Source organism: Vigna unguiculata, chromosome 2, assembly GCF_037176805.1.
Source record: "Vigna unguiculata cultivar grain cowpea cultivar isolate G323 ecotype 2 chromosome 2, ASM3717680v1, whole genome shotgun sequence".
Taxonomy (NCBI): Eukaryota; Viridiplantae; Streptophyta; class Magnoliopsida; order Fabales; family Fabaceae; genus Vigna; species Vigna unguiculata.
This window is the reverse complement of record NC_140793.1, coordinates 30,051,877-30,071,925: the sequence shown is the minus strand read 5'-3', so window position 1 is coordinate 30,071,925 and position 20,049 is coordinate 30,051,877. Positions and strand designations below refer to the sequence as shown.

The 20,049-nt window shown below is 32.4% G+C and overlaps 2 protein-coding genes across 2 annotated transcripts; one reads left to right on the top strand and one right to left on the bottom strand.

The window, feature by feature from the left end:
• The first annotated feature begins 3,234 nt into the window (after nt 1-3,234).
• PHT3;3 (phosphate transporter 3;3) lies at nt 3,235-7,595 on the top strand. The gene is made up of 6 exons (XM_028052926.2): nt 3,235-3,589; nt 3,976-4,325; nt 4,417-4,460; nt 5,030-5,244; nt 5,334-5,458; nt 7,263-7,595. The coding sequence occupies exons 1-6, from the start codon at nt 3,455-3,457 to the stop codon at nt 7,357-7,359; spliced, it is 966 nt and encodes a 321-aa protein (XP_027908727.1). The 5' UTR covers nt 3,235-3,454; the 3' UTR covers nt 7,360-7,595.
• A 4,138-nt stretch (nt 7,596-11,733) lies between these two features.
• Nucleotides 11,734-14,832, bottom strand: LOC114173258 (plant intracellular Ras-group-related LRR protein 4-like). The gene is made up of 4 exons (XM_028057532.2): nt 13,878-14,832; nt 12,787-13,700; nt 12,492-12,691; nt 11,734-12,102 (listed from the first exon to the last, which is right to left on the bottom strand). Exons 1-3 carry the CDS (start codon nt 14,557-14,559, stop codon nt 12,536-12,538), a joined length of 1,752 nt encoding a protein of 583 aa, XP_027913333.1. The 5' UTR covers nt 14,560-14,832; the 3' UTR covers nt 11,734-12,102; nt 12,492-12,535.
• Nucleotides 14,833-20,049: the final 5,217 nt, after the last annotated feature.

Below are 20,049 nucleotides of genomic sequence, written 5' to 3'. Positions count from 1 at the left end.
AATTTTTCTAGACTAAATATAGGTGGGAATGTTGAAAATTTTCCAAACATGTGATAAGAGATAACATGAGATACTCACATGATCTATTATTTTCGTGGTCTATTTATCAATCAATTTTATAATTATTGTATCAATTTTATATTGTAATCCTGTATAATTATAATGATTCAATATGAAAAATACTTTGTGATTAACATAGATCTTTATATATTTTATTTTGTACTTTAAATCATCAAATATGTTTTCTTCTACATTATATTATACCATCAAAATTTAGAGAATGTAAATTAAATCTCATGTTTAAATTTATTATGGATTAATTTTTATAATTTTTTATACATTATACACTAATTTATTTTTACATTTTCTTGTTCATGAAATGTTTAATCTTAATATATTTATTTTATATGGTTTATATTTTTATGTCTATTTAGTTTATTTCAATTTTATTAATAAATTTATGGGATACAACAAAGAATTGAAACATTAAAATAAAATTGTTGTTAGATAAACTTTTTTAAAGATTTTATTTATACAAATTGACATGAAATCTTGAATATCGATTGAGATGAACCAACAAAACTAATCCAGAATTAATGAATGAAAATATGATACATGCAATAATTATTTTTCATATGTTTAGAATCATATTCGTGTTACTCTCCTTTCCCTCGCAGTTCTTACATATAAAATCTTCACATCAATATTCTTTTGGCTATGATCGAGAATATAAAAAGAAATCATATCCGCGAGTATTTGAGGATAAAATTTACAACGGGTATGAAATGAATATTGTAAATGAATATATTTACGGATAACAGATAGGAGTATTTTTTATACTCGCATATTAACGAAATAGATACGGGTATTATAATATCTGTACCTGTGAATATCCGTACCCGCTATAATCTAATATAAATTAAAGAAAATTAAAAAATATGATTAAAATATTAACATATTGATTTTGAATTATTTTTTTATCAATTAGTTTTAAGAAAAAATCATTTATTTGTAAATTGTCATTCAACACTATTTTATTGAGTTATTTGGACTTTGTTTGAGATTTATGAATGTTATGTATTGTATTTTATTTAAGTTTACGATTAAAATATGTTAAATATTTATTTTTATCTTTTTATAAATACCCGCGGATACTCGTGAATATTTATGAATATTAAAAAATTATATAGGTACCTGCATAACGGATATCTGACGGACATGAGTACGGATACAAGACGAATATTTATCCAGCGAGTAGGATACGAGAGAGCTACTACGTATATCCTACTCGCCACGTTGACATTCCTACTTTGATGTGTTTTGGGCTTTCTTATTGGGCCTCCACCTCCAAATTTTCGCCCAAAAACGTGTTAGGTGGGCTTCAAAAAATCCAGGCTGACCATTACAGACAACAAAGTCCGAATGTGAAAGACAATGAAGGTGATTATACCAATGTATGCTTACTTATACATTATACTTAGCATAATTAATACTATTTTGTTCTTCTAAGATAATTTTTTTCCACATTTAAAATTAATAATTTTGGCATCATCATTGACTTTCCTTTTTTCTTTAACACATAAGAATATACATAATTTTATTCCAATTTTTCTTAACTAGTCTTTATATATATATATATATATATATATATATATATATATATATATTATTTTAATAGTAAATTAGAAATGAAAATCTATAAATAGAAGTTAAAATATTTATTTTAAAGCGTTAGTTTTCATAAACTTCTTTTCTGTATTCTCTACCGTAAACAAAGACAGTTTGATTGTGAACACAATCACTTAGTATGATTTAGCATGTGTTTATTTAAGGATAATTGACGAATAAAAATGAAATAAGTAAACAAAAGTTAATTTAAAACATTAATATCGTGGACCCATGAAGAGACTTGTTCATGCTTCTAGCTCATTCTTTAACCATTTAATTGACGATATAGACCACACAACTCCAAGGAATTGTCAAAACTAATCATAAAATTGTCTGAAATAATTATAGTTAAAAATCTTAAAGTTATTGCTAAAATTATTATACAATTGTCTGAGGTTCCATGTTGACTTAATAAATTTTAGCTCTCCAATATATAATTTATTTTTATTTTAAAGTATTTAATAAATTATTTTTATAAACTGGTTATTTAATAAATTAGAAAATTTTGTCTCAAATCGTAAAAATACTTACTTGTATTATATCTATGTTATTAGGTTGATTATTTTAATTCATTTTTATCTTTTTATTCTATAACTTATTTTTTTATGAGAACAATTTATATGTTTTTTTATTATTCAGAGAAATATCTTAATAGTAAAAGAAACTTAATGTTTCATTCAACTGTCCAACAGATATGTGATAATTGTAATTGGTATACATATATAATAGAAAATGTTAATAAAAATATTTAACTTATTAAGTGGCTCCGATATAAATATTATTTATTAAGTCATCTAAATGAAGATCAATAATAACACTTAAAATTTATTTATACTGAAGACATTAAGCATTTTGAATTTTGACTTATTTAATTTATCTATTTAATTTGCGAAATAACAGCATGTAATTCTACTTTGAAAGCAAAACTACTTCCTATATTATAAGAGATAGACATTACTATTGCTGATTTTTTAAAACTTTTAACTGATGAAAATATTTTTGATATGTTTTAAAAATAATGATGAATAATCGATAAATTAGCATTCAGAAATGCTTGTGATGGAAATGAAATTAATGAACAACAGAAGTTAAATTATGTTATAACTTTCTGATTACTGAGGATTAGGTTAACTTATAATTTTAATTTATTGATGTTTATATTTATTATTTTCACTGTTGCTTTAGAATAGTTATTTATATTTTTTATATTGGTGAAAAATTATTTAATCATTTAATTTGTAATATAATTTTAAGTGAGTTATTAATTAATTATATATATACATTTCTTTATTATTATATTTTTTTATCTTTGTTAATTTTTCTTTTATGTCAATTAAATTAAGGATATGATAAAAAATATTATTTTAAAACTTTATAAATACCAGAACAAAAAACAATTTAATAAAAAATTAAAGAGAAACGATATAATATGTGATGATTAAGACTTAAATTCCACTTTAAAAAAAAAACCCAATTTTGGGGGTATTTGCGAGATGTACTAGCTTCTTCGGAAAGGTCAATGAGGTTCCAACTAAACAGGGTATAAGGTTTTGTATTGGGTTTTACATTTCATTGGAATCAGATTCAAAATGCTGCGTGTCGCTCTGACAACCTTAAATTTTGTGTCTTTCTCTGCCAGAAACGCATGAAGGGTCGAAATGGCTGCCCTTTTTCTCCTTAGTGGCTGGTTTTCGAAACACGTGTAGAAGAAAAAATGGGGTTAGGGTGCGGGTTTTATTCTAAAGTTATCAACTTTCGTCGTTTTGGGGGGCTTTGAGAGAGTGTCATGGTCATGGAGGGAAGAGTCAGTGACGATTTAACGCCCAGGTATTATGCCCTTTGTGCCATTGGAGGAATGCTCAGTGCTGGCACCACCCACCTTGCCACCACTCCTCTTGATGTATTGAAAGTCAACATGCAGGTGCTTTTCAAATCGTTTTGTTCACTCGCTTTGTGCCACAAATCATGTTTTGCCATGTTTTATTAGGGGATTGAAATTAGTGAAGTGATTAGTATCTTATGTTTTATGCTCAGAGATATCTCAATAAGTTGGCCTCTGATTCTTGGCACATACTTAGCAAACAAAACAAATGGGGAAATTTGAAAAGTTGAAGTGGGAACCTCTTTCCCGTTTTGTATCACTTTTGTAACACCATAGAAAAAAAATACTGAAAGATTGAATTTTTTGGCTGCCCTTTTGGGATGATACTGGAATGAGTTATGGATTGTTTTCTCATCATAGTGTGTAGAATAATAGTTGTTGATTTGATCATATTTGTTGATGGGAAATGATTTTGTTAAATGTAGGTGCACCCAATTAAGTATTACAGTATTTCCTCTTGCTTTACTACCTTATTGAGGGAACAAGGGCCTGCAGTCCTTTGGAAAGGTTGGGCCGGCAAGTTCATTGGCTATGGTGCTCAAGGAGGGTGCAGATTTGGTCTCTATGAGTATTTTAAAGGGGTTTATTCAAACGTGTTGGTAGACCAGAACAAGAATTTTGTTTTCTTTCTCAGTAGCGCGTCTGCTGAAGTGTTTGCCAATGTAGCTCTATGTCCATTTGAAGCTATTAAAGTGAGGGTTCAAGCACAACCCTGTTTTGCTAAGGGCTTGTTTGATGGCTTTCCAAAGTTATACGCGTCAGAAGGCACACGAGGGTAAAGAAAATTTCTATACTTAGTTTTTACCTGCTGGGACACTGTGAGATGATTATGATTATTTATCTTTTATTCTATCTACTACTTGCAGATTCTACCGTGGACTAATTCCACTTTTGGGTCGAAACATTCCATGTAATTTTCATAATCTCTTGTTGGTTAATTCTATACTACTTATGGTAGTTTAACTATATTTAGAAATTAAAGGGACATCAGTAATATTTTCACATTGATATTTTGGATGCCATTCTGTCTTGTGTAGTCTTCTAGCATATACCTATCTTCCAGGAAATTACTGAAATTTTAACACCTTGCTTTCTCAGTGGTGTAGGATTCTGTATCTTTATCATTCAGTTCTACCATAAAAAATATTTCCTTCTCTTTTGTTAAATCATTCTATTATGTACAATAAGGTTCAAGTAGCTATTTGACTGGTCTGGCTATATGCATTAGTTGCCAGTTGATAAATAGTGTATGAGAGATGCATTGTTGATTAAAAAAAAAATAATTGAGTTCTTTCAAGCTAACCATGCTGAGTATTCAAATAAGCATTGGGGCCATGATTTTGTAGTAATTAATTTTGTTCTCTTGGAGTCTGTTGTTTCCATGAGATATGTTGTTTCGGTGACTGTGAGCTTTAAGTCTACCTCTTGTTTATAAATGAACTGAATATTAAGTATTCTGCTTCCTTTTCTTTTGAGCAGTTTCCATGGTTATGTTCTCGACATTCGAGCATTCTGTTGATTTTTTGTATCGAAATATGGTCAAAAGAAAAAAGGAGGAGTGTTCAATAGGTCAACAACTTGGTGTGACTTGTTTAGCTGGGTACGCAGCTGGGTCTGTTGGTAGCTTCATTTCTAATCCTGCTGACAATATTGTATCTTCTCTTTATAACAGAAAGGCTGATAGTCTTGCACTGGTATTTGTTTCTTTTCAATCAAGTTTATGATACTTCCTTCAAAGATAGGATAGATCAAACTGAATTCGCCCCACTTATTTGGTGTGCAGGCCATCAGAAATATTGGGCTAGCCAATCTATTTACCAGGAGTCTTCCCATTAGAATGTTGCTGGTTGGTCCTTCTATAACTTTGCAATGGTTTTTCTACGACACCATCAAAGTTTTAGGTGGATTGTAAGTTTATTACTCCCTATACTTTTAATATTCAGCCGCTTACTCTGAAGTTTCTTCTGTTTTATGTATCATTTTGAATCTGCCATTTTTGTATTTTACATCATGTTTTTAGTTTAGTATTTTACAATTCACTCTCTCTTTGGACAAAAGAAAATGAAGAGAGCAAATCGTAGAAGGACATAGATAATTAATAAATTAATAGGAAGTGTTATTTTTCACAAAGGAAGCAAATTTGTCTTAAGTATCTTTAAATGATTTCTGCCCACAAAGTCCAAATTTCAGATTTTGATTCTTTTGTTCAAGTTAGTAAGTTAGTCACAATATAAGAAAGCCAAGTTTGGATCTTGGTATTGTCACACAAGCCATAATTTCCTTTTCTTGCACCTGGTATATATAGGAGTCCAACTTTGAGGGAGGATTGACTATATGAAATTTCTGTTGTCAATAATGAAATTTCATTATTTACTTCTATATTTGTATCAACCTATATTTTGTTTTCTATGCCTTTTGGTTTTGACATAGCCACATGGTCGTGCTATTTTGTCAGAATGATTGAATTATTGGGTCAATGTTTTTGCTTGAGAGAAAAGTAAACATCATCTTAAAACAAAAGTTTTTAAAAAATGCCATAAAAAATGACAATAATGGGCACGTCATGAAGTGGCTTTTATGGATAACAATACAAAATATTATTCTATCTGATGAAAAGTTATAAGAATACAAAAGGACAGTTAAAATATTAGTAAAATGAAAACAAATATAGCATATTTCAAAGGAACTGGGAAGAGGAATAACTGATTGAGAACAAGGTTGACTTTTAGGAAGCCGTAGATAGTTGGTTATAGTGGCATAAATAAATAGAAGGACTGAAGGAAAGGAAATTAATTCATATTTGAATCATTTGTAGATCGAACAAACTCTTGGTGAAAGTGAAGGGGAAACTTTGGATGAGAGTGATTTCTCCTATTCCCGATCTTTGCAAGGAAAAACTAAATTATTTCTTCTATTTACTACTAGTGTATATGTGATTGTGTATTAGCTCAAGTGTTTCAGCGTCTGTTTTTAAGCATCAGATTAGTTTTGCCATCTTTAGTTAGCTATGCCAGCTATAATTATGTTGTCCTAGCTGTCATTTTGTTACAGGAAGTTACACGAACTACTTCTAATTATTTGTACTGTAAATACTTGAACTATGTTGTTGAGAGATTTAAGAAAATCAATAACAGAGAACTTTCTTTTTCAATTCTCACTTTCTCTAAATTCTTCATTGTTAACCTGGGTTCCTGACATTTTCTATTGGTGTAGAGGGTGAATGAGTGTTTAACTCACCCGATCTGTGTATGACCTACCATTTAGCATTTAAAAATATATAGAGGCTGTGTGGTAGTTAAGCAGGTTGATGTGCCAAAGTTGCTGTAGTAAGAAAGTAATAATATTGTAGATAAGATACGGTAGCAAACAAAATTGCTGAGATGAAAAGCATATCTTGCAAATTTCTGCACTGGTCTCAGCTGATACTGCTTAATCGAGAAGACTGTCATCTGATGACAAATTTGCAAGTCATTAACGGCTATGCTTTAATATTATAGAGATTTTCTAACTTAATCCTTGTTTTATTCGGTCCAGTAGTAGTTTTTATATTGTTCTGTTTGATAAGATCAGAACCAACCCAAGCACTTGATAGACTTTAGTTGTCTACAAGTATGTTAATGCATCTTGAGGATCTGAAAGCAATGATGTTCCTGAACTAAACGTTAACTTTAATTCTCTATTTTCTGAAATTTGTTTTTGTTTACCATTGCAGACCAACTAGTGGTGAAGTTACAACTGAGATGAAAGGAGGTGGAAGAGCCAAAGATTCAGAAAAAAACGGAAATTTGCAATCACATTTTTCAGGCTGACTTGGATGATTGCAAGTACTATGTATAGGATTAGTTTTGCGGTAGCTTTTTCTTACTGTCACCATGCAGTCTCTTTTAATTTTTCATTATAGGTTTTCATTGATGTCTTTGATATTTGCCTTCCTAAAAGAACGAGGAGCTCCTTTATATTGTTAAGTCTACTTAGCATACTGAGAGTTGTGTAATAAAAAGAGAAAACACAGATTTAATACAATACTTGTGCTGCCAATTTACCATTTAAGGTTTTATTTTTACCCATTCCTCATAGCGTGCCACACCATTTTACCTAACCTTGGATTCTATTAACTACATATCAACATTTTCGGTTTTTCAACATTCTGGTATAATTTCATTTTGAAATTACCAAAATGGTGTAAGTTTTAAAATTTTTTTGCATATGGGTAAGTCGTGATAAGTTGGCATGACTTCTTATGATGACTTTTGTAAGAAATATCTAAAAGTGAAATCGTCACAATTTGAGTTGATTTTAGTTCTGGAATGAAATGAATTAAAGTTGTCCCATACTCTAACAACTTCAATTCTGAATGAAATAAACTGAAGTTGTCTGATCTGGTTAAGACCACGACTTCAATTTATTTCATCCTAGAACTCAAGTCATGCTAACATGGTACGAGTTTACTTTTAGATAATGTTGTTATAACTTGGCACGAATTTACTTTTAGACCATGTTATTATAACTTGACACGACTTTACTTTTAGACCATTTTTCACATAAATTATTATAACTTGGCATGACTTCAGTGAAGTTGTTTCAGCTTGACACAATTTCTTCCTTATGAAGTTGTGCCAACCTAACACAACTTTTCATATGTAATTTTTTTTAAAATCCTGCATCAGTGTGGTAATTTCAAAATGAAATTACACCAGAATGGTGAAAAAACCTAACATTTTCTTGTAAGTGCTTCCTTCTATTATGTTTTGATATTATTGACTAGTCATGTGATCAAAATAGTGTATTTTAGAAGGGGACAATTCTGATCCCATGAGCTAGTATTTGGATTTAAGTCCAAAAATCCAATTCTAAGATGTTATATAAGTTAATCCTTCTGGCTCTTAAATTTATTACACCACCTTTATCAAAGTATTATTGAATTGTCTGCAGAAGTGTAATCATGTATACTTAATTTTGAGATGTGTAGTTCCAGAAGTAAGAGAGGCAACTGTATGAGTTAACTTTCTGAGTTGAGTCAGACAAAGTTCAAATTATAAGGTTTTTGATTTGTTTTCATGTTTTTACATCTAAGGAAAGAAGTATTTCATTTCACCACTTAAACAGTTAGCGGGGCCAGAATCATTGATCACAATCTTTTAATACAACTGTAGAATTTGTCTGTGAAACTATGAGCAACTGAATCATAAGTGATCAATTATTGAAGGGGTAGGAAACAGCAAGCTCATGGCTCACGAGCAGCATAAGCAGTAGCTAGCTGATAAATGAGAACCAGAAATGAGGAAGCGCTTTGTATTGTCACCATTCATCAGATGTCCTTCAAAGCTCAGCATGATATGGTTTGTTATTGAAGGGGCAATCTCACTATCTGCTACTTGTACTTTCACTGTTATGTCACTGTCACATACACCTTCAACAACACGTTGGGTTGGCCCCACTTAGTTACCATATTTTTAACTCTAGATTCGTGATAATGTCCTGCCATGCAGAAGCCAGAACATCGGATGATGGTTTCAAACGCTGTCATTCTCAGCTCTTCAGACAATAACAAATAACTGAATGGTGAATACCAAACAAAGAAGTTCACTGTACAAACTTTATGTAATATTCTACTGTGGCCCAAGAACAGTAGTAACATGAGTACTTGGGAAAACTGAAAAGGTAAACTGGTTGGTGTGACGTTAATGAACAGAGGATGACTTCATGATCACAGAACAAAGGGGATCATTTTTAAGGTAGTGTTTTGTAGTGTGCCAATATAATTGATACATTACTTTATTCTTTAGGCCTTTAGTCAGCTATTTGATTCTTAAATTTGTGTGCATGAAAACATTATGTTGAGAGATGTCTTTAACTTTCTGCTATAAAAGTATCAAATTTTCTGCTGTTTTTAAGTTAAATCTTCGAGCTTTTTGAGGTAAAAAGGAACTGAATTAGAGTGTTTTTGGGATGGATAACTTTATTCCAATTACACGTATATTCATGTTTTCACATCATATTCTTCAGAAGATGCAGAAAAGACTATGCTATGCTTCAAAATGGATGAGAAAACGGGATCAATACAGTGTGTAAGTTTTACCAAAAAGGATGAGGTGTGAACTCAAAGGAAACATTCACGGGATTCATTGTAAAGTTGTTTCTGTTTACTTTATTTTAATAGCTTTTTCACGAAATTGCTACAGCAAAACAGTTATGAATCCGTATCAGGGTTGTTCTTGAATCACGCCAACTTTCTATTGATAGAAGCATAATATCACCATATCCAAAGACCGATTATTCTTCTGTGAAAACAAAACCAAACAGGCCACAATCTTACCATGTTATCTCTCTTAGATTAAGGACACGAACAAGTTAACAATATTAATGATGTAATCAGAAAAAAAACTATTTTTATGAAGGACAAAAAATGTATTTATTTTATTAAAATTATAATAAAAGTGTATCGGAGGATAGAGTGTATGAATATTACTCCAGCTTTTAGTTTGTTAATTAATGTCAGAAAAGTAATTGTTAGTATTGTGGCTTTATTGATTAAATAAGCATGTTGTACAAAGTGATTGAGTGATAGGGAATAAAAAAGTGATTAACAGTTATACATTTGCGTATAATCTTCTGGCAACCAACTGGGAAGATACAGGTTGAAGAAATAATCCACCTGCAACTTAATTAATTAAGACTTAAGCAAGCCTAATATTCAAAGTTCAAACTAAATAATGTTATCCACAAGCTTCTAGATCTCAATGTTTCCTATTGCATTTTAAAAAATTATTTTCTCTTTACGATCTGCTTCGTTAACTTTAAGTCTTTACAAATAACTATCATTAATATCAAATCTCTCTTTAATCTATTTTTTTCCATCTTGCATTGGAAATAAATGTAATTCAATTAGTGTAGAGAGTTGAGATAAATGACAGAAAAAAAATTGTATAATTTGCATCAAAGGGTTCATAGAGAACCCATAATAAGTATCATGTGTGATCCTGGATTTGAAGGTAGCTTCAGTCATTATCCCATAATTAAACATGTAGAAAGCAACACTGGAATATCTAACTTTGCAAGCAGTGTTGTAACTCTCAAGGGTGAGAATTTAGTCAATGAAGGCTTAGTTGAATCTGAGGTTTGCCCCACCAGTGTCTGTCATTTATCTGCTTCCAAGAAAGAATTAGTGGCACCTGTTAGGATTAGAGAAAACCTTGTTTTCCATCTTTGGTGTTATGTTCCAGATTACATCAACTTGTGGACCCTTTTCATAAACTCGTAGGTGGAAGAAACTTTCGGGAACTAAGATATTATGTTCAAGATTTATGTCAATACATGCTAATGAAACTTGACACAGTTGACAAATTGTCTCAACACTTAAATATGCTACTTTGGTGGTCTCAGAAATGAATACTATATTAAAAGAGCCATTCTTTATTTGGGTGATTTTCAATCTTCTAAAAGAGATACTTTTAATTCATCGGCTGAGAAAAATTCTTGATTAAAAAAAATCAAAATTATTTAAATTCCATTTTGTATGGTTATCGAATCATGAATACGGACGTGATGCGAGATAAACCTTTAAACAGTAATTAATCTGACCCAATTTCTGCATTCTATTAAACTATTGATCTAACTTTTTCTATTATACAATGTATTTATCAAGAAATATATTAAAAACTAAACTTTTTAATTTTAATGAGTATTCATAAAACACTGGTTAGTATGAGAAATTCTTTTGTTTTGAGCTCTGGTTATAACTTTTCCATCAATGAACTTCAATATCAGCCACAGATTGCAACCAAAATAATAGCTTCCAGAGCAAAAGTGTAGTTAGCAGTAGGTTAACACAACTTGCAAAAATCTAAAACTTGGCCACCTTTGTCTTTTATAAATTATATTGACCTGGTTTTCTGACTTTAACCCTCATTAATTTATCTCCTTGAAAGGTTATTTATGAAACATGTGTGAGTAGAATCCAGCTGCCCACGTGATTAAATGAACCAAAATGGCTGCAAAGTGATTAAATATGAAAACATGGTGTGATCATGATTTTGTATTTACCTATTTTTCAGTGTTATAATCACTTTCTTCCCATTTAAAAGTTCTACCAATGTACTGTTTAATTCATATCAGAGCGCATTAGCAACAGTAACAAAGCTAAGAAATGGTAAAAATCGGTGAAACAAGAGATTTTGTGGAAGTGGTAGAAAGGGTAACCTGTAATTCATTTAACAATAGAGTGAAGTTACAATTGTACATACATAACGATAGTACATAATCATCTTCGGTTCCTCTCCCACTGTCCATCGCTGTTTGCCTTTTGGATTGTGTACACTTCTTTCTACTTTCGAGACAACAGAATACAAATGAAATAAATAGAAAATTCAAATTATACAGGGAAAGAAAATCAGAAAATATTGAACAAGAAATCTACAATTTGTGCCGTCAAGTCAAAGCAAATTATAACTGCCTACGAAGGCTGTCAATTCATGCTTGCACGATCCATATCTCTGCATATTATTGACCGCACACTGAAGGATATATTTGTCTCTATTTTTAAATGCATATCCCTGTCACATAGGAAAATAGTAAACATCAGCAGCCATTACTTCCCTCTCCAGAAATCCAATCATGCAACAAGTATTGATCACTGAACAGGGTGTGAAGCTTGAACTGATGATAATAAGCTCATATCACTCTCTATACAAGCTCATTTTAATTATCTTCATGATTAAGCTTATCAAAATAAGTTATTTCAGATTATTCCAAGAAGTTTCTGGGTTAAATCTCTGACATGAGCACTCATATGATACGAACAAATTGATTAAATGCTTAATTAAACTGTTTTTACCCAAATGCACCCAGAATAATCGGTGGGAAACTTACCCAAAGTTAAGCCTAGAACAAATATTTCATTTTGCAGCAGATGTATGCAGAACTAGAAAACAACTCAACTTACACATGGAATCTGTTGCTTGCCAACAACGGTGTCGCTGAATGAAATCAGGTTTTCACATAATCAACCCCGTCACGCTTTCTCTTGTTAGACTTTGAAAAGAAGCAGATCTGAGCCCAACTCTTTTTCTGCTTAAGAGGCTGTGATTTAACGTCCTTCTTTTCCCTCTTCTCAACAAGCTCAGCCATGTATTGAACAACAGCCTAGGATGAACCAAGACATGGAAATTGTGATAAAGGAAACAGATTGAAATATCAAGGGAACAATATTAAACAAGAAAAACAAAAGAGGAAGTTACCTGAGCCCCCTTGTCAGCTATATCTCTTGGTGGAACTTCAAGAGGATTCTCTTCTGCTCGCAGGATGCGCAGTCGAGTGAGCATCCTAAACGAGTCAGGAAGCACACGTATCTGATTATTGCTGATATCCAATTCCTCAAGCATTTCAAGATTCCCAATGGATCTCGGTAAGTATCTCATGTCAGCAAAATTGTTGCCTATGTTCATCTTGACAAGCGAGGTGGCAAAACACAAGCTCTCGGGCACAGACTCGAGCTCATTGAAACTCACATTAAGTTCCTTGAGGTTTGTTAGAGATGACATTGTCGTAGGTAGTTGTTTGATGTTATTGTACCGAACAGACAAAATCTCGAGGCTCTGAATCTTTCCAACAGCTTCAGGCAGGGCCTTAAGCCGGTTATAGTCAAGACGAAGCTCCCTAAGGGAAGAACAATTACCAACAGAGTGAGGAAGTTCCTCTACATCATTCGTTTCCACATTCAATACTTTAAGTCTAACAAGCGATCCTAGAGTGTCGGGAAGCGCTGAAATCTGATTTGAACTCAAATCAAGCTCCTCCAGACGTATTAACCTGGTAAAAGAAGCAGGCAGAAGAGTTAACTGGTTTCCCCGCAGATCAAGATAAACCAGACTGAGAAGATTCCCAACAGAATCAGGAAGCTCCGAGATTCTATTGGAATGCAAGTCCAATCTGGTCAATGATGAAAGCCCTCCAATCGTAGCTGGTAGGGCCATAATCCGATTCTCTGACAAATCAAGAGTAACCAAACTCGACAACTTCCCTATCGAATCAGGCAGCCAATCAACCTGGTCCGCCAACTTGTTCTGCAGATTGAGATCACGAGTCCCTTTCTTCGCAGACACTTCAATTAAGCTAGCAAGCTTTATCAAACTCAACTTATCCCCATCTTGACCTGCAAAACAACATTAACAAACACGATTTCCCACACTTTCACTTCCAACGTCCAATACAAGCAACTAAATACCAAATAACAACGACAAAAACCTAGTTCTACCACTCAATAACTAAATAACAAAGCCAATAAAAACAAAATTGAACGTTGAGCAGCATATCATGTACGACCGATTACCTGCAGGAGCTGTGGGTTTTAACGATGGATTCAATATACTGGCTTTGGAAGGGATAGTGGGTTCAATTCCATACCCATTGGAGTAAAACGAGGACTTGGACTTGGACTTCTTGACGTAACTGTCATCTCGAGTGACCAATTCAGGACGTTCTTTATCTGCGTGGAACATTCTAGAAGTAGCAGCAGAAGCAGCAGCAGGGACACTGGCAGCAGGTACAGGTGGGGGCTTATCAAAACCACCAACGGAAACCGAAGCAGAAACCGAATTCATGGACAAATTCGTGGAAACCGAGGAAACGGGACCGTTAGAGTAGGATGTTTTGCGAGAAGCGGGAGCAGAGGGAGACGAAACGCACTTGGAAGCTCTCTGAATCAATTCATCGAACAGGGAATGAACGTTGTCGAGATCGAGAAGTTTGAGAGCCTCCCTCTTCTGCTCCTTGCTCTGGTAATACACGACGTTCCTCTGCATCTCTTGTAGCACCATAAAGAGCTCTTCGGGCACATCCACACCCTTGCTCTGCCGCGCTATGGCCTCAAGCCTGGCCTGGTCTTCCTTCTCGACATTGACGATCAAACCTCTGGCCACCTCCACCTCTTCAATCGAAGGACGCGGCGGCAGAGATCTATGAATCCTCATAATCTCCTCCACCACCCCATCCACCGACGTCCAACTTTCCATCTTCCCAATCCACCCCACAATTTCACAAACCTCCCCACCTCATTCCAGAGAGAGATCTGAAATCCCACAAGGAAAGGATTGTGCTTTCAGTATAAACAAAACATCTCCTATACCCTTCTCCTCTCTTCTTCTTCTTCTTCTTCTTCTTATTATTATTATTATTCTTCTTCTTCTACCTTCTTCTACTTCTTCTTCTACTTGTTCTACTTCCCTCTCTATTTTGTCTTATGCTCCACTTTTTTTTTGTTTCCTCCTTTACCCTCCTCCCTTTCCTTAAATAACAGCACGACCACACCCTCTGTCCCCGTTAACTTTGTTTTCCCCGGCCCGCGGTTTTATTAACGCCTTCGTCAAACCAGCCTCAGCCTCTATTATTTTGTTGATTCCCACCTATTTATACCCAACAAATTCAAATAAATTCATCATAATTTCCTGAGTTATCCCACGTAACAGTGACACCCAGTTATGTGATAGAAACAAAATTGTGCATATAAAAAAAAAATTAATAATTTATAGGAAAGGGAAGAGGGGGGACACGTCGAAAGGTGTATCCAGCTGGCACTGGCAATGCCATAACCCTTTTCTGCGGCTAACCCAACACAAGACTGCAACTCATCACGGAACAGGTAGATACAACACTGGATTTATGGACTCGGTCACTTTTTTCCAACCCCTCTTCCCTTATTATCCTTGTTTGTTAGTGTTACCAGTGTTGTGTTCATGGCCCTCTCTCAAACTCTGGATCAATGCTTGACATGATGTGATATGATAGTCGTCCCATGATCTCCATGGATCTGTGATTCACCCTCACGTGCTCTGCCATTACCTGTCCCCTTAACTTCAGGCGAACCCCGTGTACATGTTACCATCTTCCTCCTACACCTATTTAGTATCTACATAACCAACCAACCACCATAATGCATCATCATCATCCTCATCCACTCTTCTCTTTTACCCCTTCTGTAAATAAATTCCTTTTCTTCTCCAATTTTTCACCTTTCCATTCCCTACATAATCAAATCCAAACTTACCTGTTCAACACTATTCAAAGTTTACATTTTTTCTTCCATCACACTTGCTTCAAAATAGCCACAATATAGTTATTTAGCCAAACAGTGTGTATTAAACGCGCATTTGCAGAGTTGGTGAAAGCGACGTGCTTTTTAATTAGTTCAATTTTTTTTTCTTAGTAAAGGTGGAATCTTCCGCGAACACGCACGTTATTTGTAGTGAAGCTTAAGCACTGTTAGTGTATTTTTGGATCTGTGATGGTGAACCACCTCACAACTCTTTTTCATTCCTTATGGGTAAAATTAATCTGATTTACCCTCTTATGAATGAGCTAAAAGAATACACGACTTCACTTGATCTATTATTGAGTTAAGTATGTTGACTTACCAACTGGTTAACCTAATTTAGAAAATTAAATAAATAGTATAACTTTTTTTTTTTAAAATGCCTTCAACCAGCTCAATCCACAAGTTCTAATTTTTGGAACAAGTTGTTATAAGACATCAACAGTTGCAAAAACTGGATGCTGCTAAAAGATTAAAATTTGAGGAATTTAAGGTTATTTGTTTGGAAGTACATTTAAAATACCAAACTTGCAATTCCTTCCAACGGATCCAAACCTTCCAGAAGAAATTCCTTCATCATGAACCGACCTACGCCATTTTTTTTATCACACGTCACTTTTGATCTTCTGTGTCTTAAAAGCTTAAAAGAAAAAAATGAAGGGAAAGAAACAGAAAAAAGGACCACCAAAAACTAGCAAATTCTAGAACATAACTATATTAAGAAAAGTTACTTATGTAAGATGATGAAAAAGTGAAGATGTGAAGGAGAGAGAAAAGATGGGTGTTTTAGAAATATAAAAGTTTATTTCAAACAACTTTTGAGATTATTTTCAGTTTACGTAGAATTATTTAGTCTGATATTGATATCAGTCAAAAAAAAATTCATCTTAGTCAAACTGATAATATTTCAACTTAAATTAAGTTAATAAGAAACTACAAAAAATGAAGTATATTTTTTTAAGTAAAATTTGAAATTTTCTAAATTTGAATGAATCTAATTACTTTGATAAATTTTAAAATATCAATTTTTAAAGATTTCATATCCAAATAATATACTTTTGTAATTCAAAAATTTAAATTCTCTAAACAATGAATTATTCTCTTAAAATTTCCTCCTCTAGACCTGTGTAATATTATTATTAGAAAAATACGATGCAATGTCACAAAATTCGAAAATTTTTCTTTCTAATTACGGAATGGAAATGAAAATGCGAGTATTCCTAACATTTCTGTGCATAATGAAATAAAGCATGAAAATATGAAAAAACACACACAAGCTCATTATAGTTAGCCTTGTAGATCTCATCAATTACTTCTTCCATACGTTTAGCTTGGTCCTCCAACTGGAACACTGAAACCTCGTTTTCCTTCTCCTACTCTTTACACGCCATCTTCTTTATAACATTTTTATTTCTTGTGCTAACCATCACCTGCAACAAAAACCTTAGTAAAGAATGGTGGTGAAGATGAAATGGACAGACCCACAATGAAAATATGATGTTTGAATTGTTATGTTCTTGAGGAAAAAGAATTGCATCTTAACTAGACTATAATTTTTTATTTAACAGTAAGTGTTTCCTTAACAACTAGATTCTAATATCACTTTTAGTCTAATTGTAAGTGTTCGATCCCCTTAACAATCAAATTCTAATATTATTGTTGGGTTGACTTTTTAGAGAAAAAATCACCTAAGAGATATAACATCAATGAAACATGAGTTAAACTCACACATAAGAAATTAGCATTACTTTATACTTAAAATCTTAAAATGGTAGATTTATGTGTCTTGGTCTTTATACGTGTTCAATTTTTTTAATGTAAAACTTAGATGCTCGATATGTATAAACCTTAATAGTAGTTTTTGGGATTAAGGTTCGTATAGGTCCTCCTCGAATCCGACCATCACTTCCAACCACCAAAACCCTCAGCTCACTCTTTTTGTTCTTTTCACGGTTTCTTGGCCAAACAATGTTATCTTCTATTGACGAAATATCGAAATTTCGCTGCATGTGAATTGGTGATTGCTGAAATCAAATTCAACGTGTTGTTAGGACACGATCACGTCATAGAAAAAAGAAAAGGAGCCTACACAAAAGTTGCAGTTGAAGTGTATGTTAAAATGTTAATGACCAGTGAAATAATGTAGAAAATAGAGTAAGAATATTTGTAAAGAGTAGAGAAAGAAAAGTGAAGAGAGAGTCGTAAAACAGTGTTTGGTACGGGATGCTCATGTGGATTGGCAAGTTCAATGTATCATACTTTTTACCAATCGCTCCCAATATAAAAATCTCACCTTCTGCACCATATGGTAATAATTCCTCTAGAATGTCCTCAAAAAGCAAAAATAAATTATATAGTTGGTCTGAAGCTTTGTCATTCTATATTCATACAAGCATCAAATTTGAAACACAAATATTAAATGATTTTTTTTTTTTAAATAGACTCTATCGTTCTCCAACTATTATTTTGTTACAAAAAATCAAATGTTAAAACATATACGTCTCAAACGTATAATTAGACATTAATAATGATAATTCGATAATAATTCAGTAGCCTTAAACTAATATAACTAACTAATAATAAATTTTTTTAAAATAAATTTATTCACTTATGAGATGAAATTTAAACTCGAATTCTAATCCATATATGAGACTTCGTAATAGATTCATACGTGGTACTTATGAATTAGGTTAGAAAAATTGTGAAAAGAATGAAAAATGATAATAGTAATAATGACCTGCCAGAAAGAATTCTTTATTCCTGAAAAAGTATAAATAAATTCTTATCATAGAACCTTCATTACTGCAACTAACAGTCATTGTACTTCTACGAATGTTCAATTAACGATTTTCTACTTGTGAACACATAAGCCAAAGGAATTGCTTTCACGAGCTTGAAGAAAAGTAACACGAACATGTTTTTGACTAGTATCTCCGTAAAAAAAAAAAAATCTTTATAAGTTAAAATTAATTTTATATGAATAAGTTACAAATAAAAATTTAAAAATTTATAAGAGAAAGTTTCTGCAAAATGAAACAAATTTATTTTGTGTATCCAAGTATAGCAACAAAACAAAAAACTTTTTTCAAACCATATAAATGCTTAAAATTTAAATGTGTACAAGATTGTGTGTGTATGAAGCTTCTATAAAGTAAACTGATCTTGAAAATTAAAAAATAAAAATAAAGCAAAAAAACACCGATGCATGCATGCACTCACCCAACCAAAGGCTGTGGCGGTATATATCATCAATCATTTCCATAGCTGCCGGAATCCTTGAATTGCTGCTGCCGGCGGATGAAGTTAACGGCGGAGGAACCTCATCACTCGACGGTGCCATCTTATGATTCAATATTTTTTACTCTGAAATATCCGAAGGACTATTTGTATTGTTCTTTTTTATAGAAGCAAATCAACCGTTACTTTTTGTTCTTATTTTATGTTTTATCTCTTTGGTTAAAAGTATATATTCAAAAGAGAAAAATATTAACCATTTAAAGATATATCGCTACGGAGAAGAATTTTATTTACAGAAATGTTAAATCAATTAAGGAGAAACGATTATAAGTAAATGTCATAATTGAAACACGTAAATAATTTAAATGTTTGCTGATTCTATGAAATATTAAAATTAGTGATTCACTAGAACCATCAACGGTAGTTTACAAAAACTCCTATGCAAGATACAAGATTCTCTTGAACAAAACACTTCAAGATACAAAAGAAAACTTACAAGCCAATGACTACAATCAATTACCCAAAAACCCACCAACTTTTTTAGCCAATACAAACTTAAAAAAGATCAAAAGATAACAAGAAAATTTATCACTTCATTGTGACTAATATTACATGACAAAATCATCTAGAGCCTTGAAGAACCTCAACCTTCTTGGACTTGAAAGATTTTGATCTCAGCTCTCTTAAAAATGCACTCTTTACACATTATTTTAGAAAACCTTTCCTTTTGAAAGCCTTTCTGTTCTTTTAAAATAGTAATCAAATGCAAAATTTGTTGCAACTACGATTAATGGATTATATTTGTTCAAAATTCATTTCCAAAGTTCATATGTTACCATCTATTAGATACTTAACCTAATCAATTAAGTGCGATCGAGAAGATGGTTTTCACAAAAACACAACCGTAATTGATTAGATACAGGCTTCGATTACGAGAGGATGACTTTTAAAAACACAACCTAATCTTTTAGATACTACGTTTAATCGATTAAATGTGAAGTCTTATTCTACATGGTTTCCTCTGTATTAAAATAATTATTAAATGCGAAAATTGTCCTATTTTAAAGTTTTGATAAATTAATGAAGATGTGATTATCCAATTAAAAAACAAATTGTCTGAAGGCTTTATCTAGTTTAGTTTGAGTTATGAAAAACATGTTTATCTTTCAATGCCAAT